General features: G+C 40.0%; 1 protein-coding gene across 1 annotated transcript in view; it reads right to left on the bottom strand.

Annotated features, from left to right (window-relative positions):
* The window catches only part of CHRM4 (cholinergic receptor muscarinic 4), a 56,416-nt gene extending 37,587 nt beyond the window's left edge, over positions 1–18,829 (bottom strand). The window contains exon 1 of the mRNA XM_007429811.4: positions 18,560–18,829. Within this exon, the coding sequence (XP_007429873.3) occupies positions 18,560–18,602 (43 nt within the window). The 5' untranslated portion in view covers positions 18,603–18,829. The remainder of the gene's footprint in view (positions 1–18,559) is intronic.
* Between the last annotated feature and the right edge of the window lie 6,523 nt (positions 18,830–25,352).

Genomic DNA, 25,352 nt, shown 5'->3' with positions numbered 1-25,352 from the left:
CATGCTCACTCAGATACGAGAGATGGGTGGCTATATAAATTGAATAAATAAATAGATAAAATATATAAATGAACACAATATTCCCAACTCCCTACACTCACAGGCAGTCCAGAAGGAAACTGTGATCAACAGTATTGAAATCCACTGAAAGATCTAGGAGGACAAGGATGGTCATAACCTCTTCATCCAGATCACCCATGAGAATGACCCAGACTGCCTTTGGTCTAGATAATCTGTATCCTCCAGAGCCCTCTGCAACTGCAGCCCACCCATTTTTTCAGTAACCTTTCTCACAAAGGGAACATTAGAGATGGGATGGTAGTTATTTATATTTATTTATATGTATTTATTTATATTTCAAATTTAGATACCACCCATTTCACAAAAAAAGTGACTCTGGGCAGTTATCTGCTTTTTCTTATGGAGCAGGCAGATCATGCCTCTTTAATGGCCTCTTCCACCTCCCCTTCCCTCAAGAAAGTGTTGAATACAACTGGGATTCAACTTCCAGTCCCCTCCCTGTCCACTTTTATTAGCCAGGTAGGGCAGCAGTTCAATCCACAAATGGTGGAGCTAAGATCACAGAGGACTCTGTCTACTTCCTTGGGATACACTGGCTCAAAAACCTCCCAGGTAACAACACAAGATGTCATCTCTATCCTCTCAATAGATTCTGTCCACCCAGCTTCCAACTCAGAGTGAATGTGAATGATTTTATCCACAAAATGACACAACTTTCCAGAGATTCACATCCACATTTTCTTCAAACAAGAAGAAATATTTTTGCTAAACTGGAGCCTGCCAAGACCTACCCAGACTTTTATGTAAAAAAGGTGTGCCCTTGATAACCAAAGAATATCTCTTTGGCTTTCTGTGATCATATATATATTGGATGTGAAAGGTATGTTTATACTGTGATGCAGAAACCTGTTCGCTTCTTGGCTAAAGGGAATGTTTGCATTAAGTTTTGAATGTTTGGATTAAGTTTTCTTGCAAGCTATCTAGCTTGTTAAATAGCCTTTAACATCTAAACAAGAATAATTACTAATTAACTTGCTGGTGTATATATTTTTTTCAGTATATCATTTTGTACTTCTTTCTATTTTCTCCAAACAAATCCTTGTTTGAAGAACATTCTTGAATTAGCTTCATGAATTTTGTAGCTCTCAGCTTGGTCCACACTGCTTGATCTTCAACTGTTGGTTTTCTACAGCAGCCAACCTGCGATTTTTATTAGGTATGGATATTAAAATTGGAAAGCTTCTGTGACATGGCAGGACAAAGTGCTGGCCTTGAGCCTTTTCCAAGTATTCCTGTTAGTGCAAAACCAGGATGCTTTTTTTCTGGTTGGTCTACTCCTACAGGGATGCTTAAGGGTCAGTCTGTGAACAAGAAGAATAAGAAGAAACATACATGTCTCACTAGATAAGCTCCTGACCTATGGCAGGAACTTTCTGAGGGTTAATCTGAGAACATGTTGTGATATAACCAAAGATTACATTAATGCAACAAGGAAGGAGAGGAAGTTCACAGTACAAAAGAATACAATTTCCAAGAAGAAGGGGGTTGACCTCTCCTCTTCAAATCTTGTAACAAGAGCAGCAGTACTTAACTGTAAAATGTGCATGAAGGATATACATGCACATTTCAAATACAATCCTAATAAAATACAAATAAGTCATGAGAAGGAAAGGATTGAGCTCTTGCTTCCATTGTTTTAAAGGGAGCATCCAAAACATAGTTGAGTATACATGTGCTCCAATATCAATATTATAGTACAAAGTATTTTGCAATAGTGGCATGTGTCTGGATAGGTCACATATTCCCAGACTTCTTCTCATAAGCATCTTCCTTGGAAATGGTAAAAAAACAGGATCTTTTATCAATTTTAACAAATATGTTTTATGGTATTATACCTATTTGCAAACAATTACTGTATTCATTTTCCTGCAGCAACAGATTTTATTGCCTGCATCAAAAAACAACTTCTACACCCGCACCTCATTCCACATACAGAAGCAAACTTGGACTGGCAGTTTTAGTCCAGCCCTGGAGAATGACAGGGCCACTGACTGCAGCAGAAAGCACCCAGCCATTTCAGGGGGTCCAGGACGTGCCATGCATATACATGATCCATTCTCCAACAATGGTCTTTATAAACCCTTGGCCAGGGAGCTGCTGCTGCCCCCTCATCTTCATTTTCCACCCAAAGTGCTTGTCTTATTCTGCTTAAAGATAAAGATTACCCTCTTGTTTTCAAGTAGCAGAACAATATCCTGTAGGAGATATTACAAAGATACTGTTGTCCCTTAGTTAGCACATTCAGGTGATGAAAGCTGTAGGAAGAATGTTTGAAAAGCTAACCTACACAATCTATAATCAAACAGGCAATCTATGTGACTTTTGTATGCCACATACAGACTTTGATACTTAATTGAAGAGTCAACTTTTGAGCATTTGCAATGAGGATCTGCTATAGTTTCACAGGGAAACCCATGCTTTGCATTAAGAAGGTCCTAGAGTTCAGCCTTTGGCATCTCCAGTTAAACTAATCTAAAGGAGCAGACCTGGGAAAGAATCATTGTATGAGATGTTACAAGCTCCTGCTAAAGTATTGGACAATATGGATCAATGACCTGATTTGGTATAAAACAAATTCAATGATCTGTATATTAAATGCAATGTAGTGGCTAAGGTGGTAGACCGGCATTGGGAAGACCCAGGTTCAAGTCCATCCTCAACCACAGAAGCTCATGAAGTGACTTTGGGCCAATCATTCTCTCTCATCTAAGCCTACCTGAAGTTTTTTTGTAGGGAGAAATTGGAGAACAGAGTACTGAAGAGAGGTGGGATATGTCCAGACACACTGCCAACTGATTACATTTTTTCAAAAGGAGATCAAAAAAGTTAAGATGGTGGCTGTGATCATATGACTGAAGCCCTGCCTCTGTTTATGTAATGCCCTTTAAAAAGAGCAGGGTTTTGTATGGTCATGGCTGCCATCTTCTCCTTTTTGATCCCTGGGTGCTCCAGCTTCATTTGGTGAGGTCTGTGGTGTGGCTAAGGGCAAAGCTCCCCACCCCTACATACCACACCCCCAGCTGTTTATTATTTTTTTAAAAGTTATGAATTATATCACAATTTGCTTGGCCCTGAGTAGGAGATCAGATTTAAGGAAGAACCAAGACTGACATCTTCTATCCTCCACAAACCTTTTTGCAACAGATGGCAACTGTGGTAGCTCAATTATTGCCAATATCCTAACTATTTATTTGTTATTTAGCATATTTATAGAGCTGCCCATCTCACAAACACATGACTCTGGGTGGCACACAACACAACAGTAAAAAACTCTATAACCATCTAAAAACAATCAAAAGTAACTGAAATAAACATATAAGTATGCTTATATAAAATATATAAACTAACTATGCAGGCTATTCCTCTGGAACCTAGCCATGTGGAAAGATTTAGTTAGGTATGTAAATAAGTACACCCTGTGCATGTTTATTCAGAATTAAGTCCAATAGGTAGCAGTGGGTCTTACTCCTAGAAAGTAACTTCCTGAGGATTGAAATTTCAATGAAATGACATTTGTGTATACGTGACACACTGGGCTCAACTTAGCATGAATCATAAGAAAGCAACCTACACTAGACAACAAGAAACTACAATTTCCATTGGCTGGTATCAAGTAACTGACATCTTCTGTGTTTAAGTTTTGGAGAGAGAAATTGCAGTAAAAACAGCTGAGGGAAAAGAGAAGATGACAGGTGAAGTATCCTCATTTTGAAGGTGTTCCTTTCTCCCATTTCTTTCTCTGGAAGCTGGAAAGAGGAGATGCATGATCACCATGATTTTGGAAGGTAAGTTTACAAGCAAAAATTGCAATTAAGATGCTCTTTCTTAGGCATTTACGGAAGTTTTGTTCAGGGTTTGGATGTCACACCAGGCCTGGCCATACTATGGTTTAGTGTATTATGTGAACTGCATCATAATCTGAAACCATCAAGGCTTTTCAAGATCTAAATGAATACTGAAAATAACCAAAGCTATTGTTTGAGCAAAAGGGTATAACCTCAATCTCCTGGTGAGCCACGACATTTTGCACTAGTCATGTCTGCTTCCAAGAGATGCTGAAGGCATGACAGTTTAATCAATAGCTCCCATCAAGGCATAAACATAAAATGCTTTATATGTTTTTTTCCTCTGGAACAGACCAGCCATTCTTCTAGAAGAAGACTTTCTTCTAGCTTTTTGTAGGGACATAAGAAATGCAGTATGACAGAATCCAGCTAAGTTTTGGAACACAAAGTGCTTCTGACTGATTAACTGCATAGCTTTTTTAAGGTGGATGCTATAAGAACTTTGAACCTGAAGACAAGGAGATTCTTTTGCCACTCTAGACCAGCTGTCCTCAGCCCAGCTAGGATGATGGGAATTGTAGTATACCACACCGTAGGCACTAGCTTGGGAAAAGCTGATGTAGCCTGAGAGCCAATAAAAGGTAAAAATATATCTTGTCCCATGTTACCTTCAGCTGATAAAACAAAAGGAGCTAATTGCCAAATAGTGAGCTTTATACTTCAATTGAACCGAAGTTTATCATGCAAAATGCCCCTGTCCCATTCAGGCCCCTCATGCCTTCTTTTTGTCATAGAAAGCTATAAAGACAACTGCAAAAAATAAAGAGCTGGAAATTACTATTGCAGATTACACTGTAAGAATCTTGAGGATTTGGGAGGGGTGGTGAATCATGGTTTTGCTCCTTACTGCTTTACAATGATTGGTCCTGGCTTAGTCTTCATACAACACTAGTATTTTCTTTTCAACATGGCAGTCCAGCTCTTTGCTTGTCTGGAAATATAACAGTGCTATATCCAAGAGCTGATGCACATTACTTACAATGCACAGCAGTTTATGTATAAGCTATATCTCTCCAACCTATAACAGAACCCTTACTGATTTTAGAGAGATTTGGATTTCAGCTAAATTGTCAGTAGAGAACACCATCAACTGTGACTGAAATAGTCCTGTGTATACAAAGGAACATATGCCAAATAAATTTGTATCAGATTGCACCCTCTGGTATGGTAGGAGAGTCTTCTTTCTTTCTTTCTTTCTTTCTTTCTTTCTTTCTTTCTTTCTTTCTTTCTTTCTTTCTTTCTTTCTTTCTTTCTTTCTTTCTTTTTTGCTGTACTGTATGAGCCCTTTTCTAGGTTTCAGCATTTTTTTTTTTTTTTTTGGTGATTTGAAAGTCAAGCTGGACTGTTTAACGAGATGCTTTGCAGGCAGTCAATCCTTACTCCAAAATATTAAAGCTACAATTGCTTCCTGATTATGTTGATTGCAGCCATGCAGCTGACAGGCCAAGTGGCGGAAAAAGCTAGAGAGAACCTTTTTGCTAAGGGGACGTTGTGAAGTCAAGATTCCAGAAGCAGACCTGTCCTTCTACATGATCTAGTAAATCAAAAGACTTTACTGGTATTCCACAGACAGAGTTGTCAGCACAGTGGTAGTAAGATAATGCTCAGAATTTTGTGATCCACACTTCAGCAATATATGGGATGAACATTTTTAAATGTATAAGCTGGATTCAGAAGAGATAAGGCACCTGAGATCACATTGCTAACATCTAATAGATAAAGGAAAAGGCAAGAAAGTTCAGAAGGACATCTATTTTGACCTTACTGATTATACTAAAGATTTTGGCTGTGCAGAACACAACAAATTATGGCCCTTAACAAGTTAGATGCATTGGGCAACCTCATTTCCCTGTTGAGGAATTTGTATGATGAAGCAATAGTTAGAATGAAATATGAAGCAACTAGGTGAAATTGGGGAGAGAGTATGCCATAGTTATATACTGTCCCTTATTAATTTAATTTGTTTGCAGAATACATCGTGAGAAATGCTGGGTCAGAAGAAATAGAAATTAGAATTAATATTGCTAGGAGAAACATTAACCATTTCAGATACACTGATGAGACCATTTTGATAGCTAGAATCAAGGATGCCTTAAGGAATCACTTACTGAGGATGAAAAAAAACTGGTCTACTGCTCAATAGTAAAACAAAAAATCTTAAGATTATTCACAGACAATCCCAACCAAATGCAAATAGGTGGAGAAGAAACTAAAGTAATAACAGATTTTTTTTTTTTACCATCCCTATGTTACCATCCCTATGTTCAAAAATACACAGGGATGGTAACTATAGCCATGAATTAAAGAGCCATCTATTGCTTGGGAGAAAGACCATGAGCTGGTGAAAATATTACCAGTTCACACAACCAACAAAGGTATGTCAAAACCAAGGTAAAACAGGGCTGTGAAAACTGGACCATCAGAAAGGCTATAGCAAGAAAATTCAGTGCCTTTGAATTGTGGTACTGTAGAAAGTTGCTGAGAAAGCCTTAGATCATAAGAAAAGCAGGTCTTTAAGTACTAAACAAAGTAAAACTAGATTAACCTAATCCTAAATATAACATAAATCTTAGAGATTTTGAATACCTAATGGAAAGGCAAGAGTCTTTGGAAAAGATCCTGAAGTTTGGAAAAATCAAAGGCAATCAATAAGGAGGCTGACAGAAGACAAGGTGGCTAGATACTAAAATAGTGATACAAATGTAAACTTAGACAAACTCAAAGAAACAGTTACTGATGGATCCAGAGTCAAGAGCAACTGAAGGACTGAACAACAACAGCATAGAACAAAAGATGGGAAACTGATCCTGTTGATATCTAGACTGCAGGTGACCAGTAAAAAACAAAAGGCAAGCCTTCTTTTCCTTTTCTACCAAGAAGGGCTTAATTATGCAATAGACAAAGGCCATCAGATTCAGTATAAGTTTCTAGCACAATTCTCTTTTGCTGGAAAGTGTTAATTTATGGAGAACTGAAGTGAGTTTCTTTCAAGGACTTCCAGATAGAGTGATCATGTATCCTACTCTATATTTGCAAGCTGTCAAGAGGACAAATCCATGCTAGAGGCTTTCTGTATTTGAATAAGATAGAGAAGTATATCCCTTTAATCAAAATATATATTTGGTACTGTACTATGTAGCCCTTCATCATAAAAACAAAGATCTATAAGAAGATAGAGCGGATGATCTGAATTTGCTCGGCAATTAGTCCTTAGGCTGAAAAAGACAGTTATACAGGTCACTTAGTCACAAACTTGTCCACCCTGGTGAGATGGATTGTATTTTTATTTAAATCATAATAATTATTTCTAATGTGAGTTTATTCCTATGAATTAGCATATGCAAATTTCTTGCTTCTCTTTGTGATGTGTAAACGGCCTTCCTTCTTGGGCTCCAGTATTGAAGGTTTGGTCAAGAGGATAAGTGATCAAGAGAATGACCATTTATCCCATGATCCTGTGAGTGTGGGACCACCCAAAAAACAGATGTATGTCAGTTAAGATCCCATTTGCTTCTCTTCAGCAACTATTAGCAAGAGTGCTAGAAAACTACACAGAAATCTAAACAAAGGAAATGGAAAGGAAAGGAAAAGGAAACTACTATTTCAAAGGAAATGATAGTTCAAATTATCAAACAGTAGTTCAAAAATTAAAAAAGGAGAAAAAAGAAAAATATCAGTAGTCAATTTTCATAAAACTTTGATTCATATCCAGCAGATTTCTGATTCCTAATTCGAGTACAGTACAAAATAACTTTAAACCCAAGACTATTAATTTTAATTTAATGTTGTCCCAGGTTTACTGTTCATCTAGGCTCAGGACACCAAAATAATGTGTCTAAAACATAAGATTTTAAATATAAATTAAAAGATTCATAGCAAAGCTGAGACAGCAGATATACTGTAAGAGTTCAGTCCAAGTAGAGGAAGAACAGTATAGAAAAGAACAGAGTTCAGAACACAGATAAAGGAGACAATTATTACAACTACATGTTGTATGCCTGTTGTGCCAGTTCCTGGACCAGGAGGTCCTGCTCATGATCACTCATGCCTTGGTCACTTCCCATAAGGATTACTGCAATGCACCGTACATGGGGATGCCCTTGAAGAATATTTGGAAGTTTCATCTGATGCAAAATGCAGCTGCACAGGCAGTTAAGTGTGTCCCTCAATTGCACATGTTATATCTCTGTTCTGCAGGCTGCAGTAGTTGCCAGTTTGTTTCTGGGTTCAATTCAAGGTGCTGATGATGACCTATAAAGCTCTTTGTGGCATGGAGCCAGGCTATTTGAGGGACCGCCTCTCTCCAATTACACCTACCTGTCCCATCAGGTCCAGCAGAATAAGCACACTCTGGGTCCTGTTGGTTAGGGAGTGTTGTCTGAAGGGGCCCAGGAAGAGACCCTTTTCTGTTGTGGCTCCCGCTCTTTGGAACATCATTCTCCCACAGATCAGACTGGCCCGGACCCTGCTGACTTTCTATAAGGCCCTGAAAACATGGTTTTGCCATAGGACATGGGGAGAGCCTGTGCAGTGACTGTATTGATTGATATTGATGGATGTTAGAATACCTTGACTACAGATTTTGTTGTACGGTTTTTATATTGTTTTTATTGTTCTTAATCATTATTTTTGTATTGTTTTGGTGTTTTTACATTTTTTTGTTTGTTTGTTTGTTTGTGAGCTGCCAGAGTTGTATTTGAGATGGGTTGCTATATAAAGTGAAACAATAAATAAATAAATAAATTCGACCTGTTTCTGGGGCTTCCATTTACAGATGTAATCTGGGCCATTAGAATTAACAGTTTAATCTACAGTGCGATCACTGCCTGTGAAGGAGGAAACTTAATCCTTCCTCCAGCACCTCTTGTTTAGGGACATTCATACACATATGCACATTTGAGGGCAATGGAGTTTTAAACAATAACACAAGTGCAGTGAGAATTCAAAACAATTTTGTAATCAAAGAACATTTGGGAAGAATTAAGTTTCTCCACACACACAATCTGATCTGATCCAAATTGGGCCACTGCAGAGAAAATAAGAAATGGCAGACAGCTGCATGCCACATATTAGCATATTATACAGTTTGCATCTCAGGCAGAAGTCTAACACATTCCCTGCTACTAAGTCTTTTTAAATTGAAATACTAGGGATTAAACTCAGGGGCTCCTGCATGCAAGGCATATATTTGATTAGTGGACTATAGGCCCTTATACATGGAAGTTCATTATATAGGTATTGTTCATGAGAGACAGAAGAGAAAGAGGCCTGAGAGACTTGCGGTCCAATCTCCAATATATCCAGTTAAGAGATGATTTGCTGTAATGGAAGGGTAAGAAAAGTCTTGGATTCCTAGAAAGCTGTGTTTGATCTACAATTCAAGTGAATATGTGTAGCTCAGGGTTGAACTGTGGAGTCCTCGGGGTTCTCTAAGCTCAGAGAACCCAAGGACTCCACGGTCTACCATTCACTCATTGTTAACTAGGACTAGCTGGATGGATCACTTGTCTTTTTCCATAGAAACATTCACTTATTAAAAGGGCTATTAAAAAGTTTTCCAGTCACCTTTGCTTCTCAAAATAGATGTCAGAACTGTTCTGAAGAACATGCTCCACTTTTCTGTATGAGGCACCCAAGGACTAGTCTGCATGCCATTCAGACAACATTTCAACAGCAGAATTTCATAGTATGAGTGGATCATAGGGGAATATAGACATGAGAGCAGCACTAACATCCAGGCATTGGGAAATCAGCCCTAATACTATGGCAGTCTATGGCATTATTTGCCCTTAGCTACTGTGGAACGCTCACCTGAGAAGAAAGTAACAACAAGAACAATATCCTTCTAAAGTTCTGTATGAGAGCCACTTTCATGTTGCGATTAAAGCCACTAGGCTGGAAACTAGGAGACTATGAATTTTAGTTCAGCCTTAAACAAGAAGCCATCTGAGTGACTTTGGACCAGCTATATTCTCTCAGCCCTAGAAAGAAAATGTTATTGTCAAACCACTGACATGTCCAGGCAGTTGCCAGGAGTCAAAACTGACCTGAAGGCATAAAAAAAGTTTTATATAAAACTACATTGGGATTTTAGGTCAGTGAAAATTGGGGCTTAAGTACCTTGGGTGTAAGAATCCATATGGCCACTAGAGCTTTCTCTACATCTTTTTTGCCCTCTAGCAGTCATGTGGATTTTTGTAGTCCAGATATGAAAGCCCTAGTGAATAACATTGTTTTAAATATTGACACACTGATCAGTGCAAAGATGTAAGCCAAGCAGTCTAAGCAAGATTTAAGAATGATGTGTCAAGGCTGTATACCAGTGGTACTGTAAATGCACCTTTCTGAAGTTTGGAGTACATTTGTGCGTTGTTAACCTTCATACAGACCAACAGCCTCATCATGCCTTTCGAGGTAACCATATGTAAACCACAGAAGAGGAGTAAGAAAATAAAGACATGAGAAAAGAAGAGGAAATATCACTTCTACACCAACGCTATTCTCTGTATCTCTCCAAATCTTCCTGTCCCTGCAAAGCATCCTTTTACTACATATGCAGATTCATACAGTGCTTTTTGTTCTTTAAACCTCTGATCTCTCTAAATGTTTCTTACTGCACTTTGTATTAGAGAGAGCAGATCTTGAACAGGAAGAAGCAGACTAGACCGCCATTGAGATATGGTGCTGATGAACCCTCTTACTGTATTATAACTCCCACTGTGGTGCTAGATTTGATCTTCCCATCTGGCATTCAAATCTACTAGTAAAGCTCTGTGCACAAGACAAGATATACTTTACATGCATTTTCTGGCCGAGAATCATGGGCAGAAACCCACAAAATGATTTGAAAAATGAAAAATCTTCTCACAAGCTAAGCCAGTGGACTACCCTGAACATATGCAGAGGAACAAATACTAAAGCATGTTCTAGTGAAGCAGTGTGGAAAGGAACTAATCCAGTAAATTAAAGGTTCAGAAGCCACCTAACCAAAGGCATCATTAGAGCCAAGCAACATTCACTACAGGAGAAGGCAAATAAATTGCTATGGTTGGACTTGCAACTAATTAAAGCATGGGCTAATTGAATAGCATAACATTATAGTATTTCAGCCAGTGTTTCAAAATGTGATTTATGCAGAAGACAAAGTGAGTTGTTTCTATGTTTTTAAAAGAGTCTATTGGAGGAAAATCCTGAGAAAGCCAAAATAACTAAGAAATTTACACCATTTTAACAAACTTTATTATTCCATAAGCTTTTGGAACAGTTGATTTTAAGTTATTTATTATTCTGGAAGAGGGAAGGCTATGTGATTGATTCCTTAATATTATCAGAGTGTCTAAAATAAACCTACAGAATAATAATCCACCTGAATATAACTCACCAGCCAACTATTATAACTTACTAAATGCTTGACACATCTCCCCTCTCTGGTTTTTGCAGTCTCAGGTAGGTGGCATAAGTACATTTATCTGAATAATGGGTTGCTGGTTTGGCATGATAGTCACAAATATAGAGGCCTCATAAAAATGTTTGCTAATAATTTTAATTAATGAAAGAAAATCCTGTATTTGACATAGAAGCCTTTGTTACCATCCCGTCTTCTGTAAGTTGAAAATAAGAGAACTACATCTCTTCTTTTCCTTGTAAAAAAATAGGCTACTCAGCTACAATATCTGTCTACTGCAACCCCATCAAAACAGATTAATTCTTTATGTTAATGAATAGAGGCACTGCATGGGATGGCATGTTCACATGAATCATGATCTCCTACAATGTTTTGGCTGTGGTTCTTTTCCATGAATATCTATGGGAAAAAGTCATTCCACTAACAGGCCCCATCTGGATGCTAATTCTGCAACACTGATTCCACCAACTGTAGCCCAACAACATCGTATAGTGGCTTAGGAAGATGATTAAGCACAATCCTACCATTCCTTACTATTGGAACAGTCCTACCAGCTTGCAGCAATATCCTGGCATCAACAGTGTTACTCCTTAATACAGCCATTCCAAAATATGCTGTTGCCTGAGGCAAAATACAAGATTCTCAATCAAGATTATGCTATCACCATTCCTACAAGTTACAGTAGTAATAGGATAGCATCCTGCACTGTACCTCAGGCCAGCCAGCAATTTTAAAAGGACACATGGCACACTCAACTCTGTCCTCCTGCATCTTGCCATTGTCACGTCCCCCAATCTCAGCATTTGCTGCTTGAAGCAGCTGCTTTATCTAATGATAGGTCTGGCCCTTACCTGAATATTGATATTGTGATTTCGCCTCAGATGATAAGGAGCAAGTAGCCAACAAAATATGATTATTTTTCAATTCCTTTTGCTCCATATAAACATCCCAATCAATTTTTCTCTTTAAAATCTCCCACTTAAATACCATATAATGGGACACTCTGTGAGATTCAAGATTGCTATTTTCAGGATTTGGATAACTCTGAAGCAGTTAAAACCAGATATATGCATGCCAGTAGTGGGGGGAACCTTCCTTGTTTCCTCCCATCAAAGGCTTATCTTGTGGAGTAAATAATCAGAATAGAAGAGCTTGGTTCTTCTAAGATAAACTACCTTGCCTGGCCCTAGCTGACATCATCATCATGTTTTTTGGTTACGTGGTATTACACTCCAAAATTGTTTCTTATGGCTAATAATCTTTACAAGTAGCTTATAAACTTTGCAATATTGTGCCTAAATTGCAGCAGGTGTCTATAGCTTGGGGACAACACTAAGGCAAATGAAATGGAAAGGCTTTGTTAATGCTATTTAGTGTATTTGTAGCTGAGCTGAGACTGGGAATTTAGACTTTCCAGAGTTATCCTGAATATTCGTAACTAATGCATTATACCAACCCTGTCTCAGGTTGCAACTGTCAAGTCTTCATTGCTTACCTTGCCTGCAACTGACAGTCCCACCTTGCTGTGTATCCCAAGGGAAGCTTGTGCAAGTCAAGGAATGATTGAAAACTCATTATCCAGCTAAAACACACAGCAATGCTAGATAATGAAAGGGCTGAGAGTACTCTAGTTTTTAGACTTCAATCTCAGATATCTATTTTTTTCAGCAGCTTATAAAACATCAACTTGTTCTTACACATATAGCCAGCTTTTCCATAAACTAGCATTTCTGTGAACATCTTACTTGCATTTGAAAAGTGAGGGTGCATCATTGAATTTCACCATATCCCCCTAACACAGAGACATACAGTACATGCACACACACAGCGCAGGTAATGTACATAAGTTGGATAGATATGCTACACAGTTTTTAACTTTCCATTGCAAAGAAACTACCAGCAAGCTCCAGCTTTTCTTTCTTGTCAATGAAATTTCACAAATCAAGATATTCAGATACTCTATCTTAACTAAATAGATTAAGAGACTCTACAGGCAGCTTGATTTTGCCTGAAAAAAAGTGTAATGATTCTGTAATGAAAGTATATTAATGATTAATCACTTGATTTAGATTAAAAAGAAATTGCACTAAAAGAAAACCACATTCATCCAGTGGAGCCAGTAAATGATTAAACTAAGAAAACCTGTTTAAGTGTATTGCATTAATATCATTCTCCTAAAGCCTGTCTCCAGTGTAATAACTGCATCCCATATATCAAAAGCCTTGCATCCCTAACCTGACATTTTAAAATATGCTGAACTACAACTCTCATCAGAGCCATGCCAGCTGGAGATAATGGGAGTTGTTGTCCATCTCTTCCAGACTGGGGAAGACTTTTTTAAAACATTATATTCTCTTATAGTCAATTTGTGAAAAGTTTAGAGTGTGGAGGCCCCCCAAATGTTTATTGGCTGCAGTGATCTGCCTGGTCAATGGGAAAAGCTCTTGTGATGTCATGCAGTTTTACCAGAATTCTCTTGGTGTTAAGGTAATAGATACTTCCTGGAGAGAACAGGTGGAGGCTGTTCCCAGACTTGTGATTCTTGACCCTGTCACTGTGATTGTGTATTGGCAGAATCACCAATAGGAGATGTGACTGCATTTGTGACTGACTGGCTTAAATGTGTGGTGGGAATAGAACTATTCTTTCTGCAACACAGAACTTAGTTTGCTCTACTAACCGACAGCAGCCAATGACATGTGATCTTGTGGGCCAGAATTGATTTGGTAGGAGCACAGATGGTATGTCTGGTGGGCCCTGAGAATAGATATGTTTAAGTTCAAACACTTGGATAATTATCTCCTAAAGCAGCAGTTGAACATGTGCTTTACTCCATCTTTCTTTTTCTTTGCCTTTTCTTATAAAAATAGTGGATCCCATTCTGTTACTGGCATGAGGTGTGCCAGCTCTTTTATTCTATTTGATTCTACCTAGAATTAAGGCACAACATTTGTCAATGGATCTGTACCTTGTAATTTGTTGTCTAGCACCTTTATAGAATATGGGCCGCTGTTGCCAAACTGAAACTAGAATTGCTTTCTTTATCAATAGGACTTTTGTTAATACTAGGAGCATTCAAGTAAACCCAGAATTTATATTTACCACTTGTTTAGAGAGGGGGCTATGTAATATTCACAAAAAAATTAGACTGGAGTAATAAACATAGATTTATAGAAGCTTCTCAATAACCGTATCTAGTTACAAGTCCCAGATGTTTATGGAAAGCCATGACAGCTAAACTAGTATATAACCAACATGAAAATAGTGTAGATATTGTCTGTCTGTGCCAAGTCCAGTTAGCTAGGATTACTTTAGAACTAACCAAACATAACTGAATAACGTAATGTTTTTGGTTGTAGCATATGTTGAAAACCAACATGTTAATTTTTAAAATCAGATTGCATTTGCTAAATCAAGTATGTATGTGTGTGTGTTGGTATACACACACACATACACACACATACACTCTGACTCAATATTCACTTACGAAAGGTATCAGTTTTAGCCTTGTAAATCTATTAATGAAAGCTTATACATTTTAACTTCAAATGTAGCAACATGAAAAAGAAAAGTTATCTGACACATCCTCAAATCCAGGTTATTTTTGGTAAATCAAGGTTCCATTTATCTTTAATTAGCCCAACTGCACATAAATATCTCCTAGATCAACATCATATGGACACTTATTTTTGCATGCATGTGGCATTTGTTTAATAAGAATGTGTGTGTGTATATATGTATGTGTATATGTGTGGGGTGTGTGTGTGTTTAGCACAAATATATGTGGGGTGGGAAGAGACACCAGATTTTTTACTTTATGCTTTTTTATTTGTATGGAAGTGATCTAATTAACTTTATCAGGTCTAACTTAATCAGGATTTCTACTTCCACCAGTCGACTCTACAAAGATCACCTTTCCCCAACTAGATGCCCTGTAGTTGTTCTTAAAGTTTGTTTAAATAATTTTATGACCACTATTCTTGTCCAAAAGAACAACTATAATAAAAGGCTTCCTATCATGCCATTCCAACAAGAAAAGCTAACAACAAATAACCCCCTTGGCTACTTTGGCTATTCATTGGTCATACCATCTGTGAATGATGTAATCCAACACATCTGGGGGCAGGAAATTGGGTAAAATTGACATGCCATCACTAGCATCATCACAGACTTCTGTGGATAGATGATCAGAGAGTAACCTTGAAATGGAGACAGTTTGTTACTACAAAGCAACATTTCTTTGGCAGAGGAAAGTTGGCAGAGGCTGCTGAGATGCCAAGAGGCATTTACTATCATGTCACTAAATTCTACACCTTTATAATGGAATGCCATAGAAATGAAGAATTTGAGTAGTAGAACACAAATCAAACCATTGTTCAAATATGTTCACAGCAATGAGAAGCCTGTCATCTTTAGGACGTCATGTTGTCTATGCTATCCAGGGCTACTTTGAATCATTTTACATCCTTCAGTGGGAAGGGAGTGAAGGCTTCTGGACAATGCCATCGTTATTAAAATATATATATAAATAAATGGGTATAGTTCAAATGTGGGTCATCAGAGAAAAGGAACTTGCAACTAGATGCCTTGGAAGTAAAGACCAGCAACAATAAAAGAAAGTATTTAGCAAGAGAGGAAATAATCCACATTTTGTGATTTTCAGACTATAGTCTTGTATCTATTTACCTGGGAGTAAGCTTCATGGAATGCAATAGTACTGACTTTTACTCAAACAGTGTGCACCAAAATGTACTGAAAATCTTATAATTTATATCCTATTCTGGTGAGTTTGTGGAGCCAACTTTTTAGTTTTGAAATGCAAGATGCTAGAGGACACTATTAGCTTCCTTCCCCTCCAAATATCCTTGCACATCCAAATATCTTTGCACAGAAAGTGCTTTTTAATAACTTATCAATTACTCTGCCTCTGATTTTTAAATACGAGTTTATCATGAAATAGATCTAAAGTTCCGTCCCAACCAGCCTTCCCCACTATATGTACAGTACTTCAATAGGCACAACTATTCATACAAACACGCATGTAGGTGCAAGCACACCCACACGCGACCCCTTTTTTGCCATCAAAACTACAGTGCTTGGAACAAAGTACAATATGCCATGTTGCAGACCATTATTTGACCTTAGTCTGAAATAGCTTTGCAAATGTCCATCTTATGAAACCTTTGCCTCTCTCCTGCCTCCCTCATGTAGTTAATCCACAAGGCTAACCTTCTACTGCTGAAAATTATACCTTAAACACTGTGGAGTAGAAGGTCTGCAAGAGTGTTCTTAAATTGACAAAAACAAATAAACCTAATTTCTACTCGGGTTTGTAGTCACATTTACTAATATTGGATAGAAGCCCATCTTATATGCAGTCACATTGTTAATATTTAAAAGTGATTAAATAATGAGTAAGATCAATGACTAGAAGTATCCAGACTGCAATGTGACCTACAGTGAACTCCATTGTGTATTACTCATTAAATGCTAATATACTAATCACTCTTATCGGTGCCTTTTTTAGTGGGCCATAGGGAGCAAAGCTCCCCACCCCTAAATGTCCACAGTAGAAGAGAAATGAAAAAGCAACTTTTACTCTCCTAGTTAAAGTAATTACTCCATTGAGTCAAACTCAGTCCTGCTTACTTCATAGACACATCTAGGCAATTTTCTTGGCAACAGTATGCAAGGACTTTTGAGATTAAAAAAAAAAAATCCCAATTTAACTTGTAGCCCAAGTATTTCCTAGTGGTCTCTCATCCAAGTACTGATTAGGTCTGACCTTGCTTAGCTTTTTGAGATCCACCAGAGTTGCCAAGTTTTTCCTAATAAGCACTGATTTATTCAAAGGGATAATCCATATTTACATAATCCTAAATGTGAAAATGGCAACTCAATCAAGGGACCCAGCATTAAATTCTCTAATTTTCAGATAGGTAAGTTGTCAGAAGTTTGCTTTCCCAATAAGAGACTTTTCCAAATTATTTTCTCTCTTTTCCATGAATTTGGGAAAATACAAAAGAATATAACCACGAAGAAGGGAGATGAGTAGAAGAAAAACAGCAGAACTGCCCCATGACTGCAGGGGAGGGGAGCTGATCCCTGTAATTATTTCAAACTCAAGCCAACCAGGCAAACACACTCTCTTTCAAATGGGGGGGGGGGTGCACAAGCTATCATTGTCCAATCATAAAAGAAATGCAGAGATAATATCTCTCATTGCAGACCGAACCATTTTATTGCTTCACGGGACTAAGTTCTGACAATGAAGAATGCCAATGACCCTTATTCAAACCAACCTTTGAGGTATCTGTCCCCTTGGTTCGGATTGCAGTATCCACTGCTGAGCAAACCCAAAACTCAGCTCTAGCAAAGGTCCAGTCATACACATCAGTCTCTCCTATCTCTCTCCCACTGCTACACCCCCTCTCTCTCTCACACACACACACACACACTGGGTGAGCGAAGGGAAGTCTGGTGGCAACTCGCAATTACCCTGGTTGGTTGTTCCCTATTCCTCTTCTTCAAAGATCTGCTGCTTCTATTGTGAGACTTATCAATCTTCATCAGTTTTATTTATATTCGTATATCAGCCCTCTCTGACTAGTGTCAACATCCAAGCTAACCGGGAGCCATAAGAGTTGTCATTCAACACATCTGGAAGTCACCAGATGTGGGGAAATATGCCCCTTTCTTTTTGCTTGTCACACACGCGAGCTTGAAGATCAGAGAGAAAGAATAAAGCGAAAAGGGGGGCCAGAAGATATTACGGGCAACGGAACCTAGGAAAGTTGAAAAGAAAGGAGCGCAGCTTTCTCTTCCCTCCGCACAAAAAAACCCTCATTTACTACTGATTGCCCTTCGCCACGACCTGAAGCCCCGCAAACCTCGTAGTTGCTTGCCTTTTGGAGGTCATCACCTCTACGCCACGTGACAGCTCCTGGCCCCTGGTCTCCGGGCTCTCCTAAGTAATACCCGGAATAGCTTTGGTCCTCGGTTTGGAGCAGAGGTCGCTGATGGACCCCTTCGAGGCTCCCGAGGTTCCCACAGCTCAAAGAAGGCAGGAGGTCAGCCGACGTTGGACTCGCGCGGATTTCTCTCTTCTTGCCCGCCGGATGACTGCCCGCGGGTGAATGGAGCCCTTGGCCCCTTAGGAAGGAAGAGCCGGGCGGCCGTCACATTCCCTAGGCAGGCGAGGCGCCCGCTCTCCCAGGGTGAAACTTACCAGCCATCCCCCAGCGCTTCTCCGTGGCGTTCTCAAAGCCCATTTTCCTGCACTTTGGCAGCAAGTGCCGATCAGTGGAGAAGGAGGAACCCTCGCCCTCCGGGATCCGCTTCCTGGGACATGCCTCGGAGCATCTCGAGGCCCGCCACGCTCGTCTTCTCCGACCCCGGGGCTGGGCAGGAGTTCGGGCACCGGCTGGCCACTGGTTGAAGGAGAGGGGAAGCTACGTCGCGCAGCTCTCCCTTCCTCGCGCCGTCGCCGCCGCCTGCTGTTTCCCAGATGTGCTTCCCGCTCCCACTAAGTAGCGCGCGCGCACACTTTTCTCTTCAGCGCAAGAAAATCCGTGAGGCAGCCCAGGAAACATGATGTAATGGCGCCTCACCCAATCATTAGGGCGCCACGAGCTCTACTTTGGCTCCTTGAGCAGCCGGGGGACTGGGGCCGCCGGTGGCAAGCCGGGAAGGAGGGGGGCAGCAAGGGCCCGGAAAGCGAGGGAGGCTCCCCTAGCCCACCTGCAACAAGGGCCGTCTCCAACTCAACTACCGACGAGCGGGCCAGCCCAGTCCCGCGACCCCGCTCCTCCCGCCGCCTTTCTACAGAGGCCCCTTCGCCCTGGCAGTGAGGGAGCACCGCTATGCTGTGCTGGCCCACAGACGGAAGAACCGAGGACGCCGCTCAACCTCAAATAGAGCCGAGTGGCTCAGAGGGGCAAAAAGCCTGGGTCCCCGTGCCCTGGACAGGGAATGAAGCAAGCCGGCTAACCCTCTTTTAACTGGGCGGGTTTGGAGCTCTCCTGAACCCGGATCCCTTCGCTAAGTGAGGTGGAGGAGAGAAGCGTGTCGTGGGTCTGAAGACTTGTTGACCCGCCGAAGGCTTTGCGCTCGTGGTGGACGAAGGGAGCCGCCCGGTCCGGTCCACTGGCCTCACGCAAGGCACCCGGGCGCTTTCAGCCCCGCTCAAGGCTGAGGCGCCCGACAGGAGTTTCAGCACTGGACAGCTTCTCGCGAAGCGGGGAGGAATGCGCAAGCGCCCCCCCCCCCGGCCCCGAAGGCGCGACCGGGGCGCTCCCAGAAGTCTTAAAGGCTGGGCTTAAAAGCGGGCGCGGCTGGGTTCTTCTGCTCGGAGTGGGAGACTTTTGTGAAGTCATGCAGAAGCTAGGCACGGGCAGCTCCTGCTTCAGATCTCACCCTGGCCAGAGTTGAGAGGGGAGCCTGAGAGTGGATACCAGTGGCCCCAGCCCCCTCTCGTCTGTAACATGGGGGTCATTGCATTTCAGGCTTCTGAAAGATTATTGTAACAGGCGAGGTATTGGAGGTGTCCGAAGAATCCAAACAGAGCGCTCTATATAGAAGTGACTAGATCTCTTTGAGAACAATCTCAATATATGACCTCTCACGGCCAGCAAAACTGTCGATTCACTAAAATAATGAACTTGTGGGCTCTCTCAATCATTAGCAGCAATATGGCAAGATGAATGGGGCTAATCTGGAGCAATCTGACTAATATATAAGTACCACTTGTTGACTAGAGGTTTACTCACTACCCAGAATTTTGAAAAAGGAAAAACCACTTAGCATTTGTCCAGTGATATCTAACTTTTTCAGGGTTGGACTGTTGACTTGCATTTCTCTACCTAGGGATGGGTTTTAACTACCTCTAAAGTCTGTTTAAGAAGGAAAAGAAAATGACAGGTTTTTAAATGAATAACAAATGGTATTAGCATGGTAATGAACCATCTGCAAGAAAAGAAGCAAGCTTGGGGTGCACCAAGAACCCTGAGCTAGATATATTCTGTAGTACTGTACTGGAGTAACAGTGTTAGCTGTGTGGATCCAGGAAATCCTGGAGGGATCATGATTATAAGAGAACCTACCAAAATTAGACAAAAGGTTGTGCAAGCTTTTTCACGTGTAGCATGACTGTTTCCTTTCAAAGAGTGAGTCCTTATTTTTAGAAAATGACCATTTCTGCTTTTTCTTTTATAAGCTTGGAGTTTTTAAATTTCCCTTTTGCCTTCAGGGTGTTTAAGTGATCCAGGAAGAAAAGCCTGTTATTACTTGGAAAATAATTGCACCGTGTCTAGAGAGATCATCCTCTCCAAGATCTCCCAATGGTAAATGTGAACCTTCCAGGGTGCCTTGCCTTTTAGAGTAAAGAAAAGTGCCAGCTGTCTGGGAGAGAAGTCAGAATAAGTTTATTCCGATGACACACAATTAGTTCTTCAAACAAATGTTTAATGTATACAATATTGCTGTCATAAGCTGCCTTGATGGCAACTAGCTACATTAACTCATGGCTATTGAAAACAAGCATTTCGGGAGGAGAGATAGGCATGGCTGGTGTCCCTCCTAAGCGAAGAGTGGTAAGGCCAAACAAAATTAGAATGGAAGCAGATGAAGTCCATAGCCTGCAAATGGTTGAGTATAACTTTATTTTAAATTATTCTAAGCTTTTTCCAACCTAGTACCCTGACCTACATCACCCATAATTTTCATAACTACCATACTATACCAATGGTATGGTTATTGTTGCTGTCCAAGGTATGCAGACTTTTAGTTGACAAGAGACATTTTTGTCCTTTACAGTGATGCAAATTCGACAACACACTGTCATGTACTTGGGCGAGATGAAAGGTTCTTCTGGGAGGGGAGGGGGGATGTTGTTTGTTTTAAGTTCATTTGAGGGTGATAATGGTAGCTCTGAGTGATCAGTTCTAGTCAATACTTTTTTACGGTTACAAACATTAAACATAGGAGTAATTTTTTTCTCTAGATATTTTTCTATTACATTTCATTTTCATATAAGATTAAACTGAGGCATTGCAAGCAAAGTGGGGGGAGGCTTGCAAATGTGGAATGGGCTTGTGCACACAAAGCAGAATCACAGTCAGAAAGCACACCCATTCATTCTGGATAAGCCAGCTACTGGCTCGTCCAAACAAAGCAGAGAAGAAAGCCTAGAACCTAATCTGGCTCCAGCTTTGCTTGTGCAAGCCTGAAGGTTTGTACACATAGTTGGATTACTGTCAGAATGTGCCCCCTTCTGCTTAGACAAACAAGCAGCTGGCTTGCCCAAGCAAATCCTGGAATGAGTGCTGCCACAGCTTTAGCCAGTGCACCTAAAGATGAATTGTCAAAATTCACTCCTCTGCCCGGACAGCCAAGCAGCTGGTGCCTCCAAGAAAGTGGAGTGCCCAGAACGCGGCCTGTTGGGTTGCACACACAAAGCTGAATCACTGGCATTACTTGTTCCTGATCTGCCTAGACAAGCCAGCAGCAAAGGCAGAATTTGCTGCAGTAGCAGCTGTAAAGGGCAGATATTGTCCCAAAACGATGTGAAATGAGAAAGGACAATGGCTGTGCCAGATTTCAGGATTTACAGCCCTTGTATAGTGAGATGGGGAGCATATATAAATTTGAAAAATAAATAAATAAACAGATTGTGGAAAAGCAAGATTATCCTTCCCATTAAACATATATGTGATTTTATTGCTTATTTCCAATGAAAAAGTTTTATTTTATGAAGTTGCAAGTTTCTATAGTTTTATTTGATACATATATTAAATTTTAATTATTAAAAGTAAGTGGCACATTTATTTCTGCCCATCCCTAACCTTAATGAAATAATTGGTTGCATTCATATGGGGATCACACAAATTCATTTATCATATTAGGGGATTATGATGCCCACAGAATTTGAGAACCCTGATACAAGCCTTAGAATGTAGCCTGTAATTGCTAGTATTTTTAAAATGCAAAATATTTATGGAAGGTTTTCACAGTAAGTGGGCAAACTATTGTGAACTAAGCATCTTTAGGACAAGAACCCATTAGGTTTTGTTCTATTTTGTTTTTAATGTGATATATGAACGCACTATGCAGGGAGAGAGAGAATTATAGGAATATATAGAGCAACTGTACTCTGGGGGGAAAAAAACATTGCTCCTGTCTCCTAAAGTCACAATGGCCCTAAAACAATTGAGAAATATATGTTACATATATACAAGTTTTATTCGAACTTGTATCAGTCCTAGCTAGCGTGACTAAAAATGATAGATGGTGGGTATTGCTGGCCAAGAATGTCTGCAGAGTCACATACTGCCTGCTCCTGATTTAAAGCTGTGCTCTTACAAGCTGGGTTATGACACCCTTCTTCCATAAAACTTCTGGCTATGGGCCTGAGACCTGCTCTGCATTGCACACATGCACACACGCACACACATATAATAACTTGGTGTCAAAGTCATGATACTTAGCAAATTCTCCTAGGATGAAATACAACCTTTACTAAATGCCTTGAGTTAGAAGAAAATCCTTCCTAAGGAGCTGTTTAGCTGAAACTACAGAACCCCACCATTACAACAGAAACTGATATAAATCCTTTTGCTCTGGGAATAATGTTTCATTCCAAATTTTATCATTTATTTCTCTTTCTCTCTGTGTGTGTTTCTCTCACACATGCACACAGACACAGACACACACAGAGGACTAGACTGTGTTTTTCTGCTCTGATTATACAAATATTTCTGCTAGTGCAACAGATCAGGAAGATGAGAGATCACTGATGCTATCATAAAAAAAAAAAAAACAGAACCCACTAAAGCAGCAGCTGTTCACATTTCATAAGATGACACATTGATCTGAAACCTGGCAATTTTACCTGACATTCATCTTAAATATTGATGAGGAAATTTCTTCTTTTTATCTTCCCCAATGTACTTTCAGTTTGGGGGGGGGAGAAAAAGAAAGAAAGAAAGAAAGAAAGAAAGAAAGAAAGAAAGAAAGAAAGAAAGAAAGAAAGAAAGAAAGAAAGAAAGAAAGAGGAAGGGAAGGGAAGGGAAGGGAAGGGAAGGGAAGGGAAGGGAAGGAAAGGAAAGGAAAGGAAAGGAAAGGAAAGGAAAGGAAAGGAAAGGAAAGGAAAGGAAAGGAAAGGAAAGGAAAGGAAAGGAAAGGAAAGGAAAGGAAAGGAGATGTGTCAAACACTTTGCAGGTCATTTTGGTGGAAGCCTGTGTGCTGATATCACCAGGAATCTAGCTCAGGAATTCAACATACTTCACAAAGCTCCATGGGAAAGCTAACCACAGTTTAGCACCTTGAACAGAGAGCCCACTCCTTCACAACAGAGAAGAACATAGGGGGTGTTTTGAATCCTTTGTGATATTTGCCTCCCATGTATGCATTTTCTTTTAATACACCCCCCCTCTCTTTTTTCCCCAGGCGTTTATGTTCTTGTGCTGTTTGCTTTATTGGCTGTCCTGGTTGGGTAAAAAGCTAGTATATAAAGCAAGCAGTGTAACGGTTCGATTTAGTGCCAAAGCATGGAGGTGGGAAGTAAAAGTGCTAAACTTTGGAAGTTCCCCACAGCTGAAGAGGAGACTTTTTTTTTAAAAAAAAATCAGTTTTGTACTCTAGTGGTATCTATTTATTTTGAAGAACCAAGTTAAAATTGCAGCCTTTTAGCAGTCTGGCAAAACAGCCCCTCAAAACCCAAGATAGCCCATTGGTTCATTCATAAGGCTTCAGTGGGACACCATCTTGTCTGATCTCTTGTTTCACGTGTTCTGAAGATTGTTCATGACTTTTTTTTTCATCTTTCCAGATTTTCTTCATTTGAATTGAGGGCTGTGTGCCACAAGTCAGATTAATATTCTTCAATCCAAACTGAATGTGTTACTTTTCCTCTTTCCTGTGAAATCCAGTCTCTGTATCATAATAGAAGTATGGAAGAGGAAATTGCATTGCCAGTGGAATAACTTAGAATTATGGCATGTAGTTAATAAAATTTTCAAGGAGAAATACAATCCCTCCATTTAAAAAAATGAAATAGAGCCTGCAGCGGCAAAATGCTATTTTTCTACCATTTATTAGCCCCTTGGTTATATTCTTTCCATACTTTTTGGTTAAAAGATGTTAAAGAAATTGATGGAAGAAAATAAATAAAAAATTTAGGGGAATTCTTCCCAACATCTTTTACAGGCATCCCAAACATTGGTGTCAGAAAATCTAAATGATACATTTCCTCCATTTAATGCAATTCTTCCATTTAATTGGCAGAGAACACAAATGGGCAAAAGTTCTGTCGAACAAGGAAGTTACAAAGGAATGGTTCCTAACTAACTCCAGTTCTTTTCAGTGAAATGTTCACGGGGGAATGTCCTGGTTGATGGTTGCTGTGGTCTTCCTTCCATTCTCCTGCCCCTTATGGCTTCCAAAACAAGTCACTAGAGTCAGCTAATGCTCCATACTTTATTCCAGGACTTTCCAAGCAACAGACAGGACTCTTGCAAGCCTCAACCCAGAATGTCTCTTGTGAGAAACTGAGCAGATTTTTTGGAATCCTATTAAGCTGAATTGTCCATCTTGCAAGACCCCAGAATGTAAAGATCAGTGAGGACTATGCTTGCTGTCTCAGCTGTTCCCTCCCTTGGAATTTCTTGCCCTGAAAGAAGAAGATGTTTCTGAGTCACTGCCAAGATAATACCATATTGTAATTGAGGCCATTTTCACTCCTGTCACTTTGTCAGCACTGGAAGCTTCAAATGCATCATTCCGTCTCTGGAAAAGGTCAGGCGTAGAATCTGCTTGCTACAGCTCCTTGTGTGCTGCTCTCCAGTGACTTGGGACAATCATCTATCTTCTCTGGACACTGGGCAGGCCACAGAAACATCTTTGTTTTTCTCACCACCAGCAAGTCACACGTACTGCTCAGCCTCAAGAAGAGAGACAGGGTCTTCTCTGCAAGACAACACAGAAAACAGGGACCAAGTGAAACGTGAAAATCCCTTGGGTCTAG

Source organism: Python bivittatus, unplaced genomic scaffold (genome assembly GCF_059951505.1).
Source record: "Python bivittatus isolate LINGU-HERP-01145 unplaced genomic scaffold, Pbiv_v1 ctg000480_np1212, whole genome shotgun sequence".
NCBI classification, from domain to species: domain Eukaryota; kingdom Metazoa; phylum Chordata; class Lepidosauria; order Squamata; family Pythonidae; genus Python; species Python bivittatus.
Note: the sequence above shows the minus strand (reverse complement) of the source record. Positions and strands in the feature narration are given on the sequence as shown.